Genomic DNA, 15,867 nt, shown 5'->3' on the forward strand with positions numbered 1-15,867 from the left:
TTCCTTCCTCAGGTGTCCTGTTTCCTGCTGATGCTCTCCAGCCAGTGACTACTCAGCCTAAATTGTATGGCACGCAGGATAAATTCTGCCCACTAGGGTTCTTTCCCTCCTGTACTTCCCTCCTCTCCCACTTCAGCCAAGCCCTTCTTTTCTTATACTCGTTCTGGTCTGTGTTAAACTGTTATTTCAGTAAGTAGTTGCTTTCAGGCAAATCAGTCAGTAAGGATCAGAGGCTATCACGAAGGGTAAAAGCCTTGATCGGGTGAACTGAGTCTTACCACCATATGCTCTGTGATACAGTGAGTCAGTTTACTTCTTAGGGCCTCTTACTTCAGGAAGTAGAATAACAGACTCTAAGGTTGCTTCTTAATGTTTTGGGGGTGTTCTTGAATTAACCTATTCTGTGTTGGGTCCTCAATGGAAGATTTGGAAGTATAACGATCATAATTAGAAGCCATGATTATGGTCCTCAGGAAGCTTACATTTTAAGTAAAGGGGTAAGTCTTTAAAATAGCAAGGAATCATACAAGACAGGAAATGACTAAATGCATGGTGGTGTGGCAGACTCAGTGTCTTGGGAATTCACAGAGGGAGAAAAAGTCAGGAAGAAGTAAGTGGGACTTGGACCAGTCTTTAAAATATGACTGAGAATTTGACAGGGAGATTGGGAGGAAGAGCATTCCAAAGTAAGGAGAAGAAAAAGAGCAAAAACTTGGAGGTGGGAATATGGGAGGTATATGCAAAGGTTATGGGACAAAAAGTGACCAGTGGAAGCCAACTTCAGCATTACCCTGTATGTTTATGTGTTAAATGATTTCATTTCCTTGGGGCTCTTTTCTATAGATTACTCATCCTCTAAGCCCCTCTCTTTTTGTGTCTCCATTACTGGAGTTTCTTTTGTATTTGACATTCTATGCCTATAATGGCATGTTATATAGTATATTAATAACATAAATTAGAAATAATATGTAAAAATATAAGGTATAGAAGTATAAAATACAAATCCAAATAAAACATAAAAGGGGCGCCTGGGTGGCTCAGTCCGTTAAGCGTCCGACTTCGGCTCAGGTCATGATCTCACAGCTTGTAAGTTCGAGCCCCTCATCAGGCTCTGTGCTGACAGCTCGGAGCCTGGAGCCTGCTTTGGATTCTGTGTCTACCTCTCTCTCTGCCCCTAACCTATTCGCATTCTGTCTCTGTCTCTCACAAAAATAAACATTAAAAAAACAAAAACATAAAAGTTGTTTTTCCCTACCATCTTTTAAATGACTAGATCAGGGGAAATTTAGGAACAATAAGCAGTTCCAAAGCCCTGCAACATGTCCCATGCATTCTAGCTATGAGTAAGACAGATGGACTTATGTCATAAATGACTGCTTTATTTGGGGCCTGCTAAACTCTTGGCCTTTCTTTTCTAAAAACAGCTGCTTCTTGAAGGGAACTTGCCAAGTGCTGAATAGCTTAAACTCTAGCAATTGGCATGTAGGCAAATAGTTCTTATTAAGACACTGAGGAAAGGAACTTTGGAATCAGACTTGGGTTCAAATCCCAGCTCTTACTAACTGTGTGAGCTTGAGCAAATTATTTAATGGTTTTTTGTTTGTTTGTTTGTTTTTTGTTTTTTGTTTCTTCATCTGTAAAATGACAATCATAATAATCTATTTCATAGGATTATAAGAATTCAGGAAAAGAATGTGTTAAGTTATGGTATCTTACACATGGTAAGTTCTTATTTAATATTATTTCTTTTCCTTTTATACCAAAGTGTATTTTCTTGACTCAACTTGAAATTCTTTAAGGAAGGTGAAAGAATAGAATGTAAAGGGCCTTGGCTTTGAACCCACACCTTTTGAATTGCAGTCACTTCAATAACTGTAGGCAAGTCTGTGCTTCAGTTACTTAATCTATAAGTAAATTAATTGCCTCTCAGGATTGTGGTAATTATATGAGATGATGTGAATGGAGTACCTATTAAGAACTGTAGGATGCCATGTCAAGAGGAATCCAGCTACAGAGTCTTGAGAGTATTCATCCTTCTGTTTTCATAGACTCATGGAATGTAGGAGCTAGAAGGGTCCTTAACAATCATCTCATCCATTCTCTCCATTGTTCATATGGGAAAGCTGAGAATCTGGACTGTATCACGGTGTGTAGAGGCAAAACTGGCCTGAACTCTAGAACCTTCTTGTTCCTCCCACCACATTTTTCATCAGGATTTTCATTTCATCAGGGTTACCCAGTTATCCTGGGTCTGTGGAGACATTAAGACTTCAGAATTTCTTTGGGCCAGTGTACTGAGCTCCCACAGAGCAGGGTTTTCAAACAGGACTGATGATGGCTAGGTAACAAGGATTGTGAAAGTCAGGTCAGATCTTGTAAAAATGAAACATTTATTCCTGTCCTGGAAAGAATTTGCCTGTTTTAGGCAGATTTCCTTAGACTCCTTGCCAGGTTGAGTTAGGTATGTGGTTATTTCTTACTTTCTTTACTCACTGTCTGTACACCTGTTTTGTGCCAGGCGTGTGCTATCCATTGAGGATCCATAATGAATTGGACATGGCCCCTGCACTTGGGACTCAGTGTGGTTTTTCCCAAGAGAAACCCTTAAAATAGGCAATTACTATAATGGTGCTGTGGGAACAGAGCAGAGGGTGAAGGACTGCCCAACCTAGAGATCAGGGAGGACTTCAGAGAACAGATGACCTTTAAGTTGAGACCTGAAAAGGATAAATAAAAGGCGGAGGTAGCAAGGGAAGGGAAAAGGAAAGGCAGGATTCATAGGCAAAGGGAGTAGCTTGAGAAAATGTGAAGAGTTGTAAAAGAACCCATTATGTTTGGTGATGTAACTGATTCAGTGTAGTTGGTGTAGAGTGTGTGAAATATAAGTAGCAGGAGGTTAAAAGAGGGTACAAGTTTGTAGAGTGGAGCTTCTGAAACTTTTTTGTTTAATAGCATAGTTTTAAGTTCACAGCAAAATTGAGTGGAAGGTATCCAGATTTACTGTATACCTCCTGCCCTCACATATGTACAACCTTTCCCACAATTAGCATCTTGTACCAGGGTGGTGCATTTGTTTCAATTGATGCACTGACATCAACATATCATGTTCACCTTAGGTCTGTATTTTATGTTAGGGTTCATTCTTGGTGTTGTACACTCAATGGGTTTGGACAAATGAATAATGACATATATCCACCATGATAGTATTGTACAGAGTAGTTTCACTGCCCTAAAATTCCTCTGTGCTCTACTAATTTATCGCTTCTTCCCTCCTAACCCCTGACAACCACTGATTCTTATGCTGTTTCCATAGTTTCGCCTTTCCTAGAATGTCATATAATTGGAATAATACAGTTCATAGTCTTTTCAGGTTGATTTGTTTTCCTAGTAATATGTATTTAAGGTTCCTCGTTGTCTTTTCATGGCCTAATAGCTCATTTCTTTTTAGTGCTAAATAATATTCCATTTCCTGGAGGAACCACAGTTTATTTATCCACTCACCTACTGAAAGATATCTTGGTTGCTTCTAAGTTTTGGCAGTTATGAATAAAGCTGCTATAAATATCCATGTGAAAGTTTTTATGTGAACATTAGTTTTCAGCTCATTTGGGTGAATAGCAAGGAGTGCAATTGCTGGATTGTATGGTAAGAGTGTGTTTAATTTTGTAAGAAACTGCCAACCTGTCTTCCAAAGTGACTTACCATTTTGGATTCCTGCCAGCAAGGAATAAACACTCTTTTTTTAAAAAATTGTTTAATGTTTATTTATTTTTGAGAGAGAGAGAGAGAGAGAGAGAGAGAGAGAGAGACAGAGTGTAAGCAGGGAAAGGGTGGAGAGAGAGGGAGACACAGAATCTAAAGAAGGCTCCAGGCTCCAAGCTGTCAGCACAGAGCCTGACATGGGGCTCAAACTCATGAACCGTGAGGTCATGACCTGAGCCGAAGTCGGATGCTTAACTGACTGAGCCACCCAGGTTCCCCAAGGAATAAACATTCTTGTTGTTTTATAGCCTTGTCGGCATTTGATATTTTCAGGGTGTGTAGTGGTATTTCATTGTCATTTTAATTTGCAATTCCCTAATGACACATGATGTTGCACATCTTTCCCACCTGTATATCTTTTCTGGTAGTTACTTGTTCAGGTCTTTTGCCCATTTTATTAATCAGGTTGTTTGTCTTATTGTTGAGTTTTAAGAGTTCTTCATATATTTTGGATAACAGTCCTTTATCAGATAAGTCTTTTACAAATGTTTTCTTTTATCTGTGGCTTGTCTTCTCATTCTCTTGATTCTCAAACTTTTATATGCACATGAATCGTTTCTGATCTCATTAAAATTCAGATTCTGATTCAGTAGGTCTGGGTTGGAGCTTGAGATCCTACATTCCCAGTAGTCTCCCAAGTTGTGCTGATGCTGCTTGGAATATCAAGACTATAGATCACCTTGGCTGCTGTCTGCATTGGAGGGGACCAGAATGCAGGTGACAGGTGACTTTAAGAATGATCCAGGGGGGCGCCTGGGTGGCGCAGTCGGTTAGGCGTCCGACTTCAGCCAGGTCACGATCTCGCGGTCTGTGAGTTCGAGCCCCGCGTCGGGCTCTGGGCTGATGGCTCGGAGCCTGGAGCCTGTTTCCGATTCTGTGTCTCCCTCTCTCTCTGCCCCTCCCCCGTTCATGCTCTGTCTCTCTCTGTCCCAAAAATAAATAAACGTTGAAAAAAAAAAAAAAAAGAATGATCCAGGCCATAGATAACAATGCCTGAAAGAGGGTGGTAACAATGAAAATGGAGAAGAGTGGATAAATTTGATTTCTGTATAGCAGAGGAAATCATTAGTAACCTGGGGACTGAATTTAAGAGAGATGGGGAGAAAGAGGAGAGATCACATAATCATGAGCAGCGGTAGTCTATAAGAGGCAGAGTGACAGAATAGGAGGGCCTTGTGGCTGGGAGTCTGAAGACCCCAGTTCTGGATGCAGGTCTGCTTCTAACTTGTGACCTTGTGCAGGTTATTTAACCTCTTGGAACCTCTGTTTCTTCTTCTCTCAATAGGCACCTTAACCACTGCCCTGCTCATCACACAGTTGTTTTCAGGTTCTGGTGAAATAATATATGTGAGCACTAGAGCATGATACAATTGAAGGTGATTATTGTAATTATTATGAAATGTAAATCTGTTATAAAGTGCTATAAGGTATACTGGTACTTTCTTTGTCCGGGAATGTTCAGTCTGGTAGTGAGGTTCAGACAAGTCAACCTGGAAAGGTAATAGAACAAGTGGACCATATACATGCATGCAGCTCTCTTGAGCATTGGGGCCTTAACTGTGGATTTGGCCACCTGTTTTCGTCTACAGCCTATACTTTAAAAAAATTATTTGTATTGTAGTGTAGTTGACACACATTACATTAGTTTCAGGTGTACAACATAGTGATTCAAGTTTACACATTATGCTATGCTCACAAGTGTAGGTACCGTCTGTCACCATATGGTGCTATTATAGTACCATTAATTATATTCCTTATGCAGTGCCTTTTATTCCTGTGACTTATTCGTTCCATAGCTGGAAGCCTTATCTCCTACTCCCCTACACGCATGTTGCCCATCCCCGACCCCCCTCCCCTCTGGCAACTATCAGTTTGTGCTCTGTATTTATAGCTCTAATTCTGCTTTTTGTTTGTTGATTCATTTTTTTAAAAGATTCCACATATGAGTGAAAATCATATGATATTTGTCTTTCTCAGTCTGACTTATTTCACTTAGCATAATATCCTCTGGTCCATCCATGTTGTTGCAAATGGCACTATCATCCCTTTTTTATAGCTGCATAATATTCCTGTGTGTGTGTGCGTATATAAACACACACACCTACAGCTTCTTTATCCATTTATCTATCAATGGACACTTAGGTTGCTTAGATACATGCACATATAGGGGTGCGTGTATCTATTCAAATTAGTGTTTCTGTTTTCTTTGAGTAAATGCCCAGTAGTTCAATTACTAGATCATATGGTAGTTCTATTTTTAACTTTTTGAGGAACCCCATACTGTTTTCCACATTGCTGTACCAATTTACATTCCCACCAACAGTGCACAAGGTTTCCTTTTCCTCTACATCCCTACCAATACTTGTTATTTCTTGTCTTTTTGATTTTAGCCACTCTGTCAGGTGTCACATGATATCTCATTGTGGTTTTGATTTGCATTTCCCTGATGATGAGTGATGTTGAACATCTTTTCATGTTTCTTGGCCATCTGTATCTTCTTTGGAAAAATAACTATTTGTGTCCTCTGCCCATTTTTAAATCAGATTGGTGTGTGTGTGTGTGTGTGTGTGGCATTATATAAGTACTTTTTTTTAAAGTTTATATATTTTAAGAGAGAGTGCATGTGTGCACCTGCTTGTGTGCAAGTGGGGGAGGGGCACAGGGAGGGAGAGAGAGAGAGAGAAAGAGAGAGAGAATCCCAAGCAGACTATGCACTGTTAGCACAGACCCTGACGTGGAGCCCTATCTCATCATGATCTACGAGATCATGACCTGAGCTGAAATCCAGAGTTGAGCACTTAACTGACTGGGCCACCCAGGTGCCCCTCACTTCTTTGCATGTTTTGGATATTAACCCCTTATTGGATATATCATTTGCAAGTACCTTCTCCTATTCAGTAGGTTGCCTTTTTTGTTAATGGTTTTCTTTGCTGCACAAAAGCTTTTATTTTGATATAGTCCCAATAGTTTATTTTTGCTTTTGTTTTCCTTGCCTTTGGAGACAAGGGGAAGTGTTAGAAAAATGTTGCTACGGTCAACATTGGAGAAATTATTGCCTGTGCTCTCTTCTAGGATTTTTATAGTTTCATCTCTTACATTTAGGTCTAATCCATTTTGAAATTATTTTTGTGTTTGGTGTTAGAAAGTGGTCCAGTTTCATTCTTTTATATGTAGCTGTCCAGTTTATAGGTTTTTTTTTTTTTTTGGATTTTTATAGTTTCATCTCTTACATTTAGGTCTAATCCATTTTGAAATTATTTTTGTGTTTGGTGTTAGAAAGTGGTGTACTTTCATTCTTTTATATGTAGCTGTCCAGTTTTCCTAGCACCATTTATTGAACAAACTGTCTTTTCCCCATCCAAATTCTTGTCTCCTTTGTCATAGATTAATTGACTATTTAAGCATGGGTTTATTTCTGGGCTCTCTGTTCTGTTCCATTGATCTATGTGTCTGTTTTTGTGCCAGCACCATACTGTTTTGATTGCTATAATTCAGCCTATACTTTTAATCTGATCTCCAAGGATAGGCTCAGACAAGCCTGGCATTCAGCCTTTGTCTGACCCTAGCCAAGTTCTTCAGTACTGCTCAGTGAATTTTTTTAGAGGTGAATTTTGGGCTTACAATGTTTTTGTTTGTTTGTTTCTGTTTTTTTGTTTTTGTTTTGTTTTTGTTTTTTGTTGTTTGTTTGTTTTAGCTTTGCTGTCGTGTAATCCTGGGCATTTCTAGGAGGGAAAATGTCTTGTCATGGAGCCAGGGACTTTGGGCCTTGACTGTGACTGTATGTAACATAATGTCTACAAGGAGAAAACTCTGGTGATTTCATTGAGAGATTGATAGTGGGGAAGACTGGAGACTTAGGGTTCCTGGGCTTTCTTTGCTGACTTGCCTTAAAGAGAGGATATTCTAGTCTTGCCTCACAGGCCTATGAGCCTCCATGGCCAATTTATAATGCTTTTAGGATAGACTTGTCACTGAAACTCAGGAATGATAAAGGAAATTATTAAAAATAAGTACTTATGTTTCCTTACCTATAAAATGAAGATGTTAATATCTGTTTCATAGGGTTGTATGGAGTATTTGGTGACATATGATGCATATAAAATTCTTAGCACATGCTTGGCACATGTTAAGAGCTCAATTAATAGTAGCTTTTGCAGTTAGCTTCTGAACCCAGTTCTCCCAGGTATGTGTACGGAGTTCCCTGGAAGTTTAGACCAGATGGCCTTCTCCTATGTCTTCTCCTTAGAACGTTGAAGGAGGAGGAGCCTTCGTTGAAGGGATAAGGAGGGTTTCTACAGCTCTTTAAAATTTGGGCTCTGTAGGTCCCCATCTAGGAAGAAAGATTATCTGGCTGAGCCTTGGAAGTTGTTTAAGCCTGTTTCAGTGGGATTACATTTGCAGATGGCTGCTGAAGTCTAGCCTGATACCAAGACCTTGAAACTCCTTTTAGTTGGAAGAGGGTTAGATTTACTAGAGCTTCTGTAACTAAGTACCGCAAACTAAGCAGCTTAGACCACAGAAATGGATTGTTTCAGTTCTGGAAACAAGAATTCTGAGATCAAGTTGTATGCAGGGTTGGTTCCTTTTGAAGGCTGTGAACAAAAATCTGTTTCATGCCTCTCCCTTAGCTTCTGGTGGCTTGCTGGCAATCTTTGGTGTTTCTTGGCTTGAAACAGCATCACTCTGACTTCTTTGTTCATCTTCCTATGGTATTCTCCTTGTGTGCATCTGTCTCCACATTTCTTATTTTTGTAAGGACACCAGTCTTATTGGCTTAGGGGTCCCCCCTACTCCAGTATGACCTATTGTAACTTAAACTAATTATATCTGCAATGACCCTATTTCTAAATAAAGTCACATTCTGAGGTACCTGGAATTAGGACATATGAATTTGGGGGTACATAATTCAACCCCTGACAAGGGTACTTTGCTTTAGCAATACAATTCCTTAACTATGGAAGCTTTTTCCGCCAGGTCAGCAGGACCTCTGTGAACATCTACTTTATGCAAGACATTTGATGGGAGAAGATGACTACATCTTTTTCTTTTAATGATCTGTTAAGGTCCTAGCCTAGGGATGCAGCACAGCATGGTGGTTTTGAGCTCAGGCTCTGGGCCAGACTGCCTGGGTTTGTGCCTGGATGCTGCCAACTACTCACCATGTGATCTTGAGCAAGTAACTTAATCTCTGTGCTTCAGTTTCTTTATCTGCAAAATAAGGATAGTACCTAACTTCTAGGGTTGCCATGAAGCTAAAGTGAATTCATACATGTAAAGAACTAAAACTGTTACCTCGTAAGCACCTGATAAAATATTAGCGATTTATATTATTAAAATACCACCCAGACCTAAAATTCTGTAATTTAGGGAACCTTAAAGCAGTCCATAATCAAATACCAAACCAGTGGGATGTAGGTCATAGAAGCTCATAGAATGTAGGATGTCAGGGCTGGAAGGATCTTTAGATACCATCTGCCTTAGCTTTCTCTTTGGAGATGGAAAAACCAGTGTTCAGAAAAAGAAAGTTACTCACCCTAGATCAAATGGCTCATTAGATCTGAAGAACATTTGAAGAAAATTCTTTCTATCCCTTTCTTCTTTAATCATGTTTTGAGCACCTACTCCAATCTAAATGTAGCATTTGGCTTGTCAATACATATGTGAAGTAGACGGTCCTTAGCCTTTAAAGGAGCCTACAGCTCAAAAAACAGTTAAATAAGCAAAAAAAAAAAAAAAGTAATAATGTCCTTGTTTTTTATTTCCTTTTCTCTGTTTCTCTTGCAGCAAATAAAAAGAAGGAGAAGGAACGGCCAGAGATTTCTCTTCCTTCAGATTTTGAGCACACAATTCACGTTGGTTTTGATGCTGTCACAGGGGAGTTTACAGTAAGTCCTGGGTCACGGAAAGGCCTTTGATCTTTGAGAGTTCTGACTATGTACTATGGGGGTACATAATTCAACCCCTGACAAGGGTACTTTGCTTTAGCAATACAATTCCTTAACTATTGAAGCTTTTTCCGCCAGGTCAGCAGGACCTCTGTGAACATCTACTTTATGCAAGACGTTTGATGGGAGAAAGATGACTACATCTTTTTCTTTTAGCCTTTAAAGGAATTAAAGGCTACATTTAGATTTCGATTTACATATGACTATGTAGATTCATTTTTTACCCTAGTATTCCTGATGCCTCTGTCTTTGCCTGAGATCCTCATTACTATGTTCTTATATTCATGAGAGGGACATTTTCCTCATCTCTAAAATTTTATCAGAAAACGCTTTGAATCACTATTTCTTTTTTTTTTTTTTTTTTTTTCAACGTTTATTTATTTTTGGGACAGAGAGAGACAGAGCATGAACAGGGGAGGGGCAGAGAGAGAGGGAGACACAGAATCAGAAACAGGCTCCAGGCTCTGAGCCATCAGCCCAGAGCCCGACGCGGGGCTCGAACTCACGGACTGCGAGATCGTGACCTGGCTGAAGTCGGACGCTTAACCGACTGCACCACCCAGGCGCCCCTTGAATCACTATTTCTTAAGTAGACCTTAGTTAAGTGGCTCCTTGGCACTGATGATATAAAGACAAATCATACATGGTTCCTGTTCTGAAGGAGGAATAGCCTAGTGAAAGGGCAAACATCTCAAGAAATGACTAATCCAATGAGATAGGTATTATAAAAAAGGCTTATATAGAGCTCTGAGGGTATAGAGAGAAAGAAGTAACTAAACCCGTCTTTAACTGCCAGCAGGTATTAGAGTTAGCTTTGATTTTCCTTCAGGATCCCCTCTAACTATGCCTTCCTGACCACGTTGTATGTCTCTCTTATAGGGAATGCCAGAGCAGTGGGCTCGCTTGCTTCAAACATCAAATATCACTAAGTCAGAGCAGAAGAAAAACCCACAAGCTGTTCTGGATGTATTGGAATTTTATAACTCAAAGAAGACCTCCAACAGCCAGAAGTACATGAGCTTTACAGGTATGGGGATTGAATCCAGAATAGTCTAGGGAAAAAAAAATGTTTTCACCTGGATGGAAAAGCTCCACATGCCTATTGGTATGGGGTAAGAGGAGAAAGTATTGGAAAGAGTGGAGACAATACTTTAACTAAGATGGACTTTTGGAATTTGAGAGCCAAAATGATGAGTTTTTGCATCAAACCTGAGTATTTTGAAACTGCACCTTCTTTATAAGTAGCATGGTATATGTATATATTGAGCCTCAAAATGGGAATAATAATTTCTGTCTCCAGAGAGTGTAATGAGGAATAAATGAGCTCACTGGTATGAAAATTATTTATAGGTTGTAAACAGCACCATGGAAATGTAGCTATCATTATCATTATTAATTTTAATATCATTGTTATTTAATAACACATTTCATGTGTATCTTTTAAGTAGGCAAGCCCAATTTCTTCCTCAAGGAATTAATTTTTATCACTCAGATGTGAAATAGGCCAGTAATAATATATGTTCTTTAGATGTACCTCTCCGTAGCAGACTGTGTCTTTCAGTGTTTTTAATGGCAGAATTGGGATTTGAATCCAGACCTCCTAATTCCTAGACGAGCACCTTTGGAGTTTACTATCTGCTTCTAGGAACTCTATCTGGAGCACCTCCTCCCATAGCAGGGACATTTTCCTTTTCCTGGATATGTTATTAGAAGGCCTACATTTCCAGAAACTTGCCTTTTATAGTAGCATCTTAGAATGTTAGAGCAAGATGTATCATCTGTATATACTACTTCCAGGTCCTCCTTGTTTTGCAGACACTAAAGCCAAGAAAGACCTTTCTAATATGGCTAAATTAATGGCAGAACTGGTCTCTTAACTCCAAGTCTGGTACTCTTTCCAGTGTTCATGCTGTCTCTTTCAAAGAGCAGTATTGTTGGGGAAGGTGAGAACCAGGATGAACTAGCCGATTTTGAAGGATGCTTTCCCCAGCAAGTGTCTGGCTTGTATCAAAGGGCACAGATGGTGAGGATGACAAACTGCAGCTTTGCCCATGCTGCCATGGTGGTACCCAGGAGAGGGTCATGCGTGTTCCCAGCAGTATTTCCTTCCTCACGTCTGGCTCTGTTGGCTCTGTCTCACTTCTCTCATTGAGGGACTGGGTCATTCCAAGGAGGAATTGGGGTTGAGGGGTGCTGGGTGGGAGAGTTTTCTAGTCAGAAGATTAGAGTTTATGTTTTAAGGTGTTTGTCATGAACCTCAGATTAGAAGCTGGCTTTGAAAGTCTTAGCAGCAGAGTCTTTGGAAGAATCTCTGTGTTTATGTGTACGTGTGTGTAGACGTGTACAAGTACCAGATATGTATATGGAAGCATAGCTCTGTGGGTTTGCATACGTTTAGAATTAAAGACCACTTAGGTATTCATGAATTAATATGTATATAGATACACACATTCAGGTAATTGTGTATATGTTCACCTTTGCGTGCATGTATGAATAACAGTATATATATATATAGAATGTTTAGATATGTGTTCATACTTCTTCCATGTATATAAATTTATACACACGTGTATATGTAAATGTGTGTGTGTGTGCACGCACATGCAAGTGCAGAATTTTTAGTTTTTTAGAAGTTGAAGACCAGGGCCATTTCTAGGCAATATTGTATATTTGCACAGTTTTTTTTTTTTTTTTTTAACTTTTATTCAGTATTGAGAGACAGAGTGTGAGTGGGGGAGGGGCAGAGAGCGCAGGAAACACAGAATCTGAAGCAGGCTCCAGGCTCTGAACTGTCAGCACAGAGCCCTATGCCGGGCTCAAACTCACGAATGGTGAGATCACGGCCTGAGCCAAAGTCGGCCGCTCAACCAACTGAGCCACCCAGGTGCCCTTAGCACAGTTTTTGTTTAATGTCATCTCTCTCCTTTACCTGTTTCCCTTCTTCTCATACTATTGATTCTGAGAGTACTACTTTAACTTGTATATGCTTGCACATGAATTATCTCACTGATTCTCATGATGGTCTTAGGGGCTTGGTATGGATGGCAAGGACTATTATCCCCAGTTCACAGACTCAGAGAAATTAATTAGCCTCAGAAAAACTGAGTGATTTACTCAGGGTGAATCAGGTGCTATGTGATGGAATTATGTTTAGAGTATATCCTGAATTGATTTCTCCTGGGTATAGCTGGCTGTTCAGGGTTTAAGAATATATTGTCATAGCTTATAGGTTCATGGTTTGTCATAGGACCAAAGAAGCTGTACCTGACACTTTCTTATATGATGGAATTGGGATCTTGGACATTCTCTGGACTTGGTTTTTGGTGAGGAATATGTTGGGTTTGGTAGAATATTTCTACTTAATTCCATTGGTGTTGAACTGGCTAAGTCAGTTTCTTCTAAGGCCTGTAGGAATTAAAGAATAAAACCAAACATAATATTTGGCTTTTAAACTTATTTTCTTGCTAAGATCTCCATTGAGTCTATGTTTCATATTTCATTAAATCTAAGATATCATTAATTCTAAACCTGCATCATTATTTTATATACCACTAAAGAGAAAAAAGTTGCCAATTAAACCATGAAATGCCTTTGTTTATAGGACACATCTCTATTTCATAGATGTTAATGTAAAAAATTTACATTTTGGAATCAATGAACTCTGGTAATTGCTTCATTGAGGAAACTTGAATTTGTTCTTAGAAATAAGACCCTGCCTTAAATTAGACTTGACATGATTAATGCTTCTCTTTTCTTAAACTTTAGTTTTTCTCAGTTTTTCCCTATAGGGAATAGACATGCATGTAGAAGGATCTTTTCTAAAAGTTGAAGCCACAAACTGGTCATGATTTATCATGGATAGCTCAGGACATGAATTCTTTTCCATTTTCTTAGATTGCAGGAAATTTCCTTGACCATTGAGACCTGATGATGATATAGTTGATGATGTGGACACAGTTCTGACATAGTATTTAGAATTAGACCAGGATTCAAATCTTGACTCCCGTTTAACCTGTGTATACCCTGGGCAAATTACTTAACTTCTCTGAACCTCAGTTTCCAAATCTATAAAAGTAGACATAATAATAGTACTCAAAACTGTAGTGAGGATTAAAGGAGGTAATGTATCTAATGTGCTTTAGCCTGGTGTTGGGCCCATAGTACTAGTAATAGCATTATTCTCTCAGCCTGGCAAGTGCTTGACTGGATAGGCTTCCTTAGCCCTCAAGAATGGATTAATTGTAGTTGTTTACTGACTGAGTCCCTTGTCTTTTTCCCTTTGCAGATAAATCAGCTGAAGATTATAATTCTTCTAACACTTTGGTAAGTCTTAATTTTCTTTATTCTGATATGGGCAGACCTAGTGGTTAGTGATCCAGACTGTGTGGTAGATGCAGAGCCTGGGCTGGAAAAAACTCATCTTGGCTACTGCCCCTCACCCCACCAGGCCTCATAGTTTTTACCTATACAGTAAAGGAACTGGACTTAATAAACTGTTAAGTATCCCTTCCAGATTTAATTTTTTAGTGTTCCAGAAATCCTAACCTTGGAACCAGAACTGGTTAGACTCAGTTTTTCATTTGTAGCTTTGAACCTTGGAGAGCCAAGTTGCCTTTCTGAGTTTCAGTTTTTTCATCAATAAAATGAGAATGATACACTTTGCCTTAACTAGACGTGTCTTCAAATACCTGAATTTAGAAGAGAATTCCCTTTTTTTTGTTGGTATGGTCTACAAAACCAGGATTAGGACTAATTGTTGAAGGGAGCAGATTCTGTTCATTTAAAGTCATTCATTCTGTCCTCTGACATTGTAGTGACTGCCTGTCACTTGAAGGGATATTAACACTGGTGAATTGGCTGGAAAATAAAGCTAGATGATCTCATTCTCAAAAATTTAAAAATAGAACTGCCTTACAATCCAGTAATTCCACTACTGGATATTTACCCAAAGAATATAAAAAGACAAATTCAAAAATTTTTTAAATGTTTATTTATTTTTGAGAGAGAGAGAGAGAGACAGAGTATGAGCAGGGGAGGGACAGAGAGAGAGAGAGAGAGGGAGGCACAGAATCCAAAGCAGGCTCCAGGCTCTGAGCTGTCAGCACAGAGCCCAATGCGGGGCTCAAATCCATGAACTGTGAGATCATGACCTGAGCTGAAGTCAGATGCTCAACCCACTGAGCCACGTAGGTGCTCTTAAAAACACAAATTATGCTGTTTATCGCAGCATTATTTACAATAGCCAAATTATGGAAGCAACCTAACCATCCATTGATAGATGAATGGTTAAAGAGGATGTGGTGTATATACATGTGTGTGTTTGTGTGTGTGTGTGTGTGTGTGTGTGTGTGTGTGTGTAATATTATTCAGGCATTAAAAAAGAATGAAGTTTTGCCATTTGCAACAACATTGGTGGAGCTAGAGTATTATGCTAAAAGGAATAAGTCAGAAAAAGACAAATTCTATGATTTCACTCATATGTGGAATTTAAAAAACAAACGAACAAAGAAAAAATAAGAGAGAGAGACAAGCCAAGAAACGGACTCTATAAGAGAGCAAATTGATGGTTACCATAGGGCAGGTGGGTGGGTAAAATAAGTGATAGGGACTAAGAGTACACTTATCATGGTGAGCCCTGAATAAGGTATACAATTGTTGAAAACTATTGCATACTGTATGTCAACCCTACTGGAGTTAAAATTTAAAAAAACCAAAAAAAAAAAAAAAAAAAGCTAGATGACCTTAAAGGTCTCTCTGCCTCTCTCAACTTACAAATTCCATTTTTCAGAGCAAATAAAATGAGATGCTGATGTTTGAAAGAGTCTTACAAATAGTACGCCTATGATATGTATAAGTATACTGCTATTCTTTACACCTGATGTTTTCTCTTATACAGAGGTGGTTTTGTCATATTGATTTACTAAATATTTACAAAATCCCCACTCTGTGCCAGGTCCTGTGTGGAGAAGTGACAATATAGGAAATAAATCAGTCATTGTCCCAACTCCTAAGAGTGTCCCAGGCTTATGAAGGCACAAACAGTTACATACAGTACAGTGTGCTAAAACTTCATGGGGCCAAGGGTTATGTCTGACTTGTTAATTGCCGTATCCATGGCATCTGGCAAGTAACCATTTACTGAATGAAAGGTTGGATGTTT

At 39.1% G+C, this 15,867-nt stretch overlaps 1 protein-coding gene across 5 annotated transcripts in view; it reads left to right on the forward strand.

Annotated features, from left to right (window-relative positions):
- The window catches only part of PAK1 (p21 (RAC1) activated kinase 1), a 181,404-nt gene that overhangs the window by 123,021 nt on the left and 42,516 nt on the right, over positions 1-15,867 (forward strand). For all 5 annotated transcript variants that reach the window (XM_045483882.1, XM_045483879.1, XM_045483881.1 and 2 more), the window contains exons 3-5: positions 9,547-9,647; positions 10,587-10,734; positions 13,993-14,030. In XM_045483882.1, the coding sequence (XP_045339838.1) occupies positions 9,547-9,647; positions 10,587-10,734; positions 13,993-14,030 (287 nt within the window). The remainder of the gene's footprint in view (positions 1-9,546; positions 9,648-10,586; positions 10,735-13,992; positions 14,031-15,867) is intronic.

This window comes from Leopardus geoffroyi, chromosome D1, assembly GCF_018350155.1.
Source record: "Leopardus geoffroyi isolate Oge1 chromosome D1, O.geoffroyi_Oge1_pat1.0, whole genome shotgun sequence".
Lineage (NCBI taxonomy): Eukaryota > Metazoa > Chordata > Mammalia > Carnivora > Felidae > Leopardus > Leopardus geoffroyi.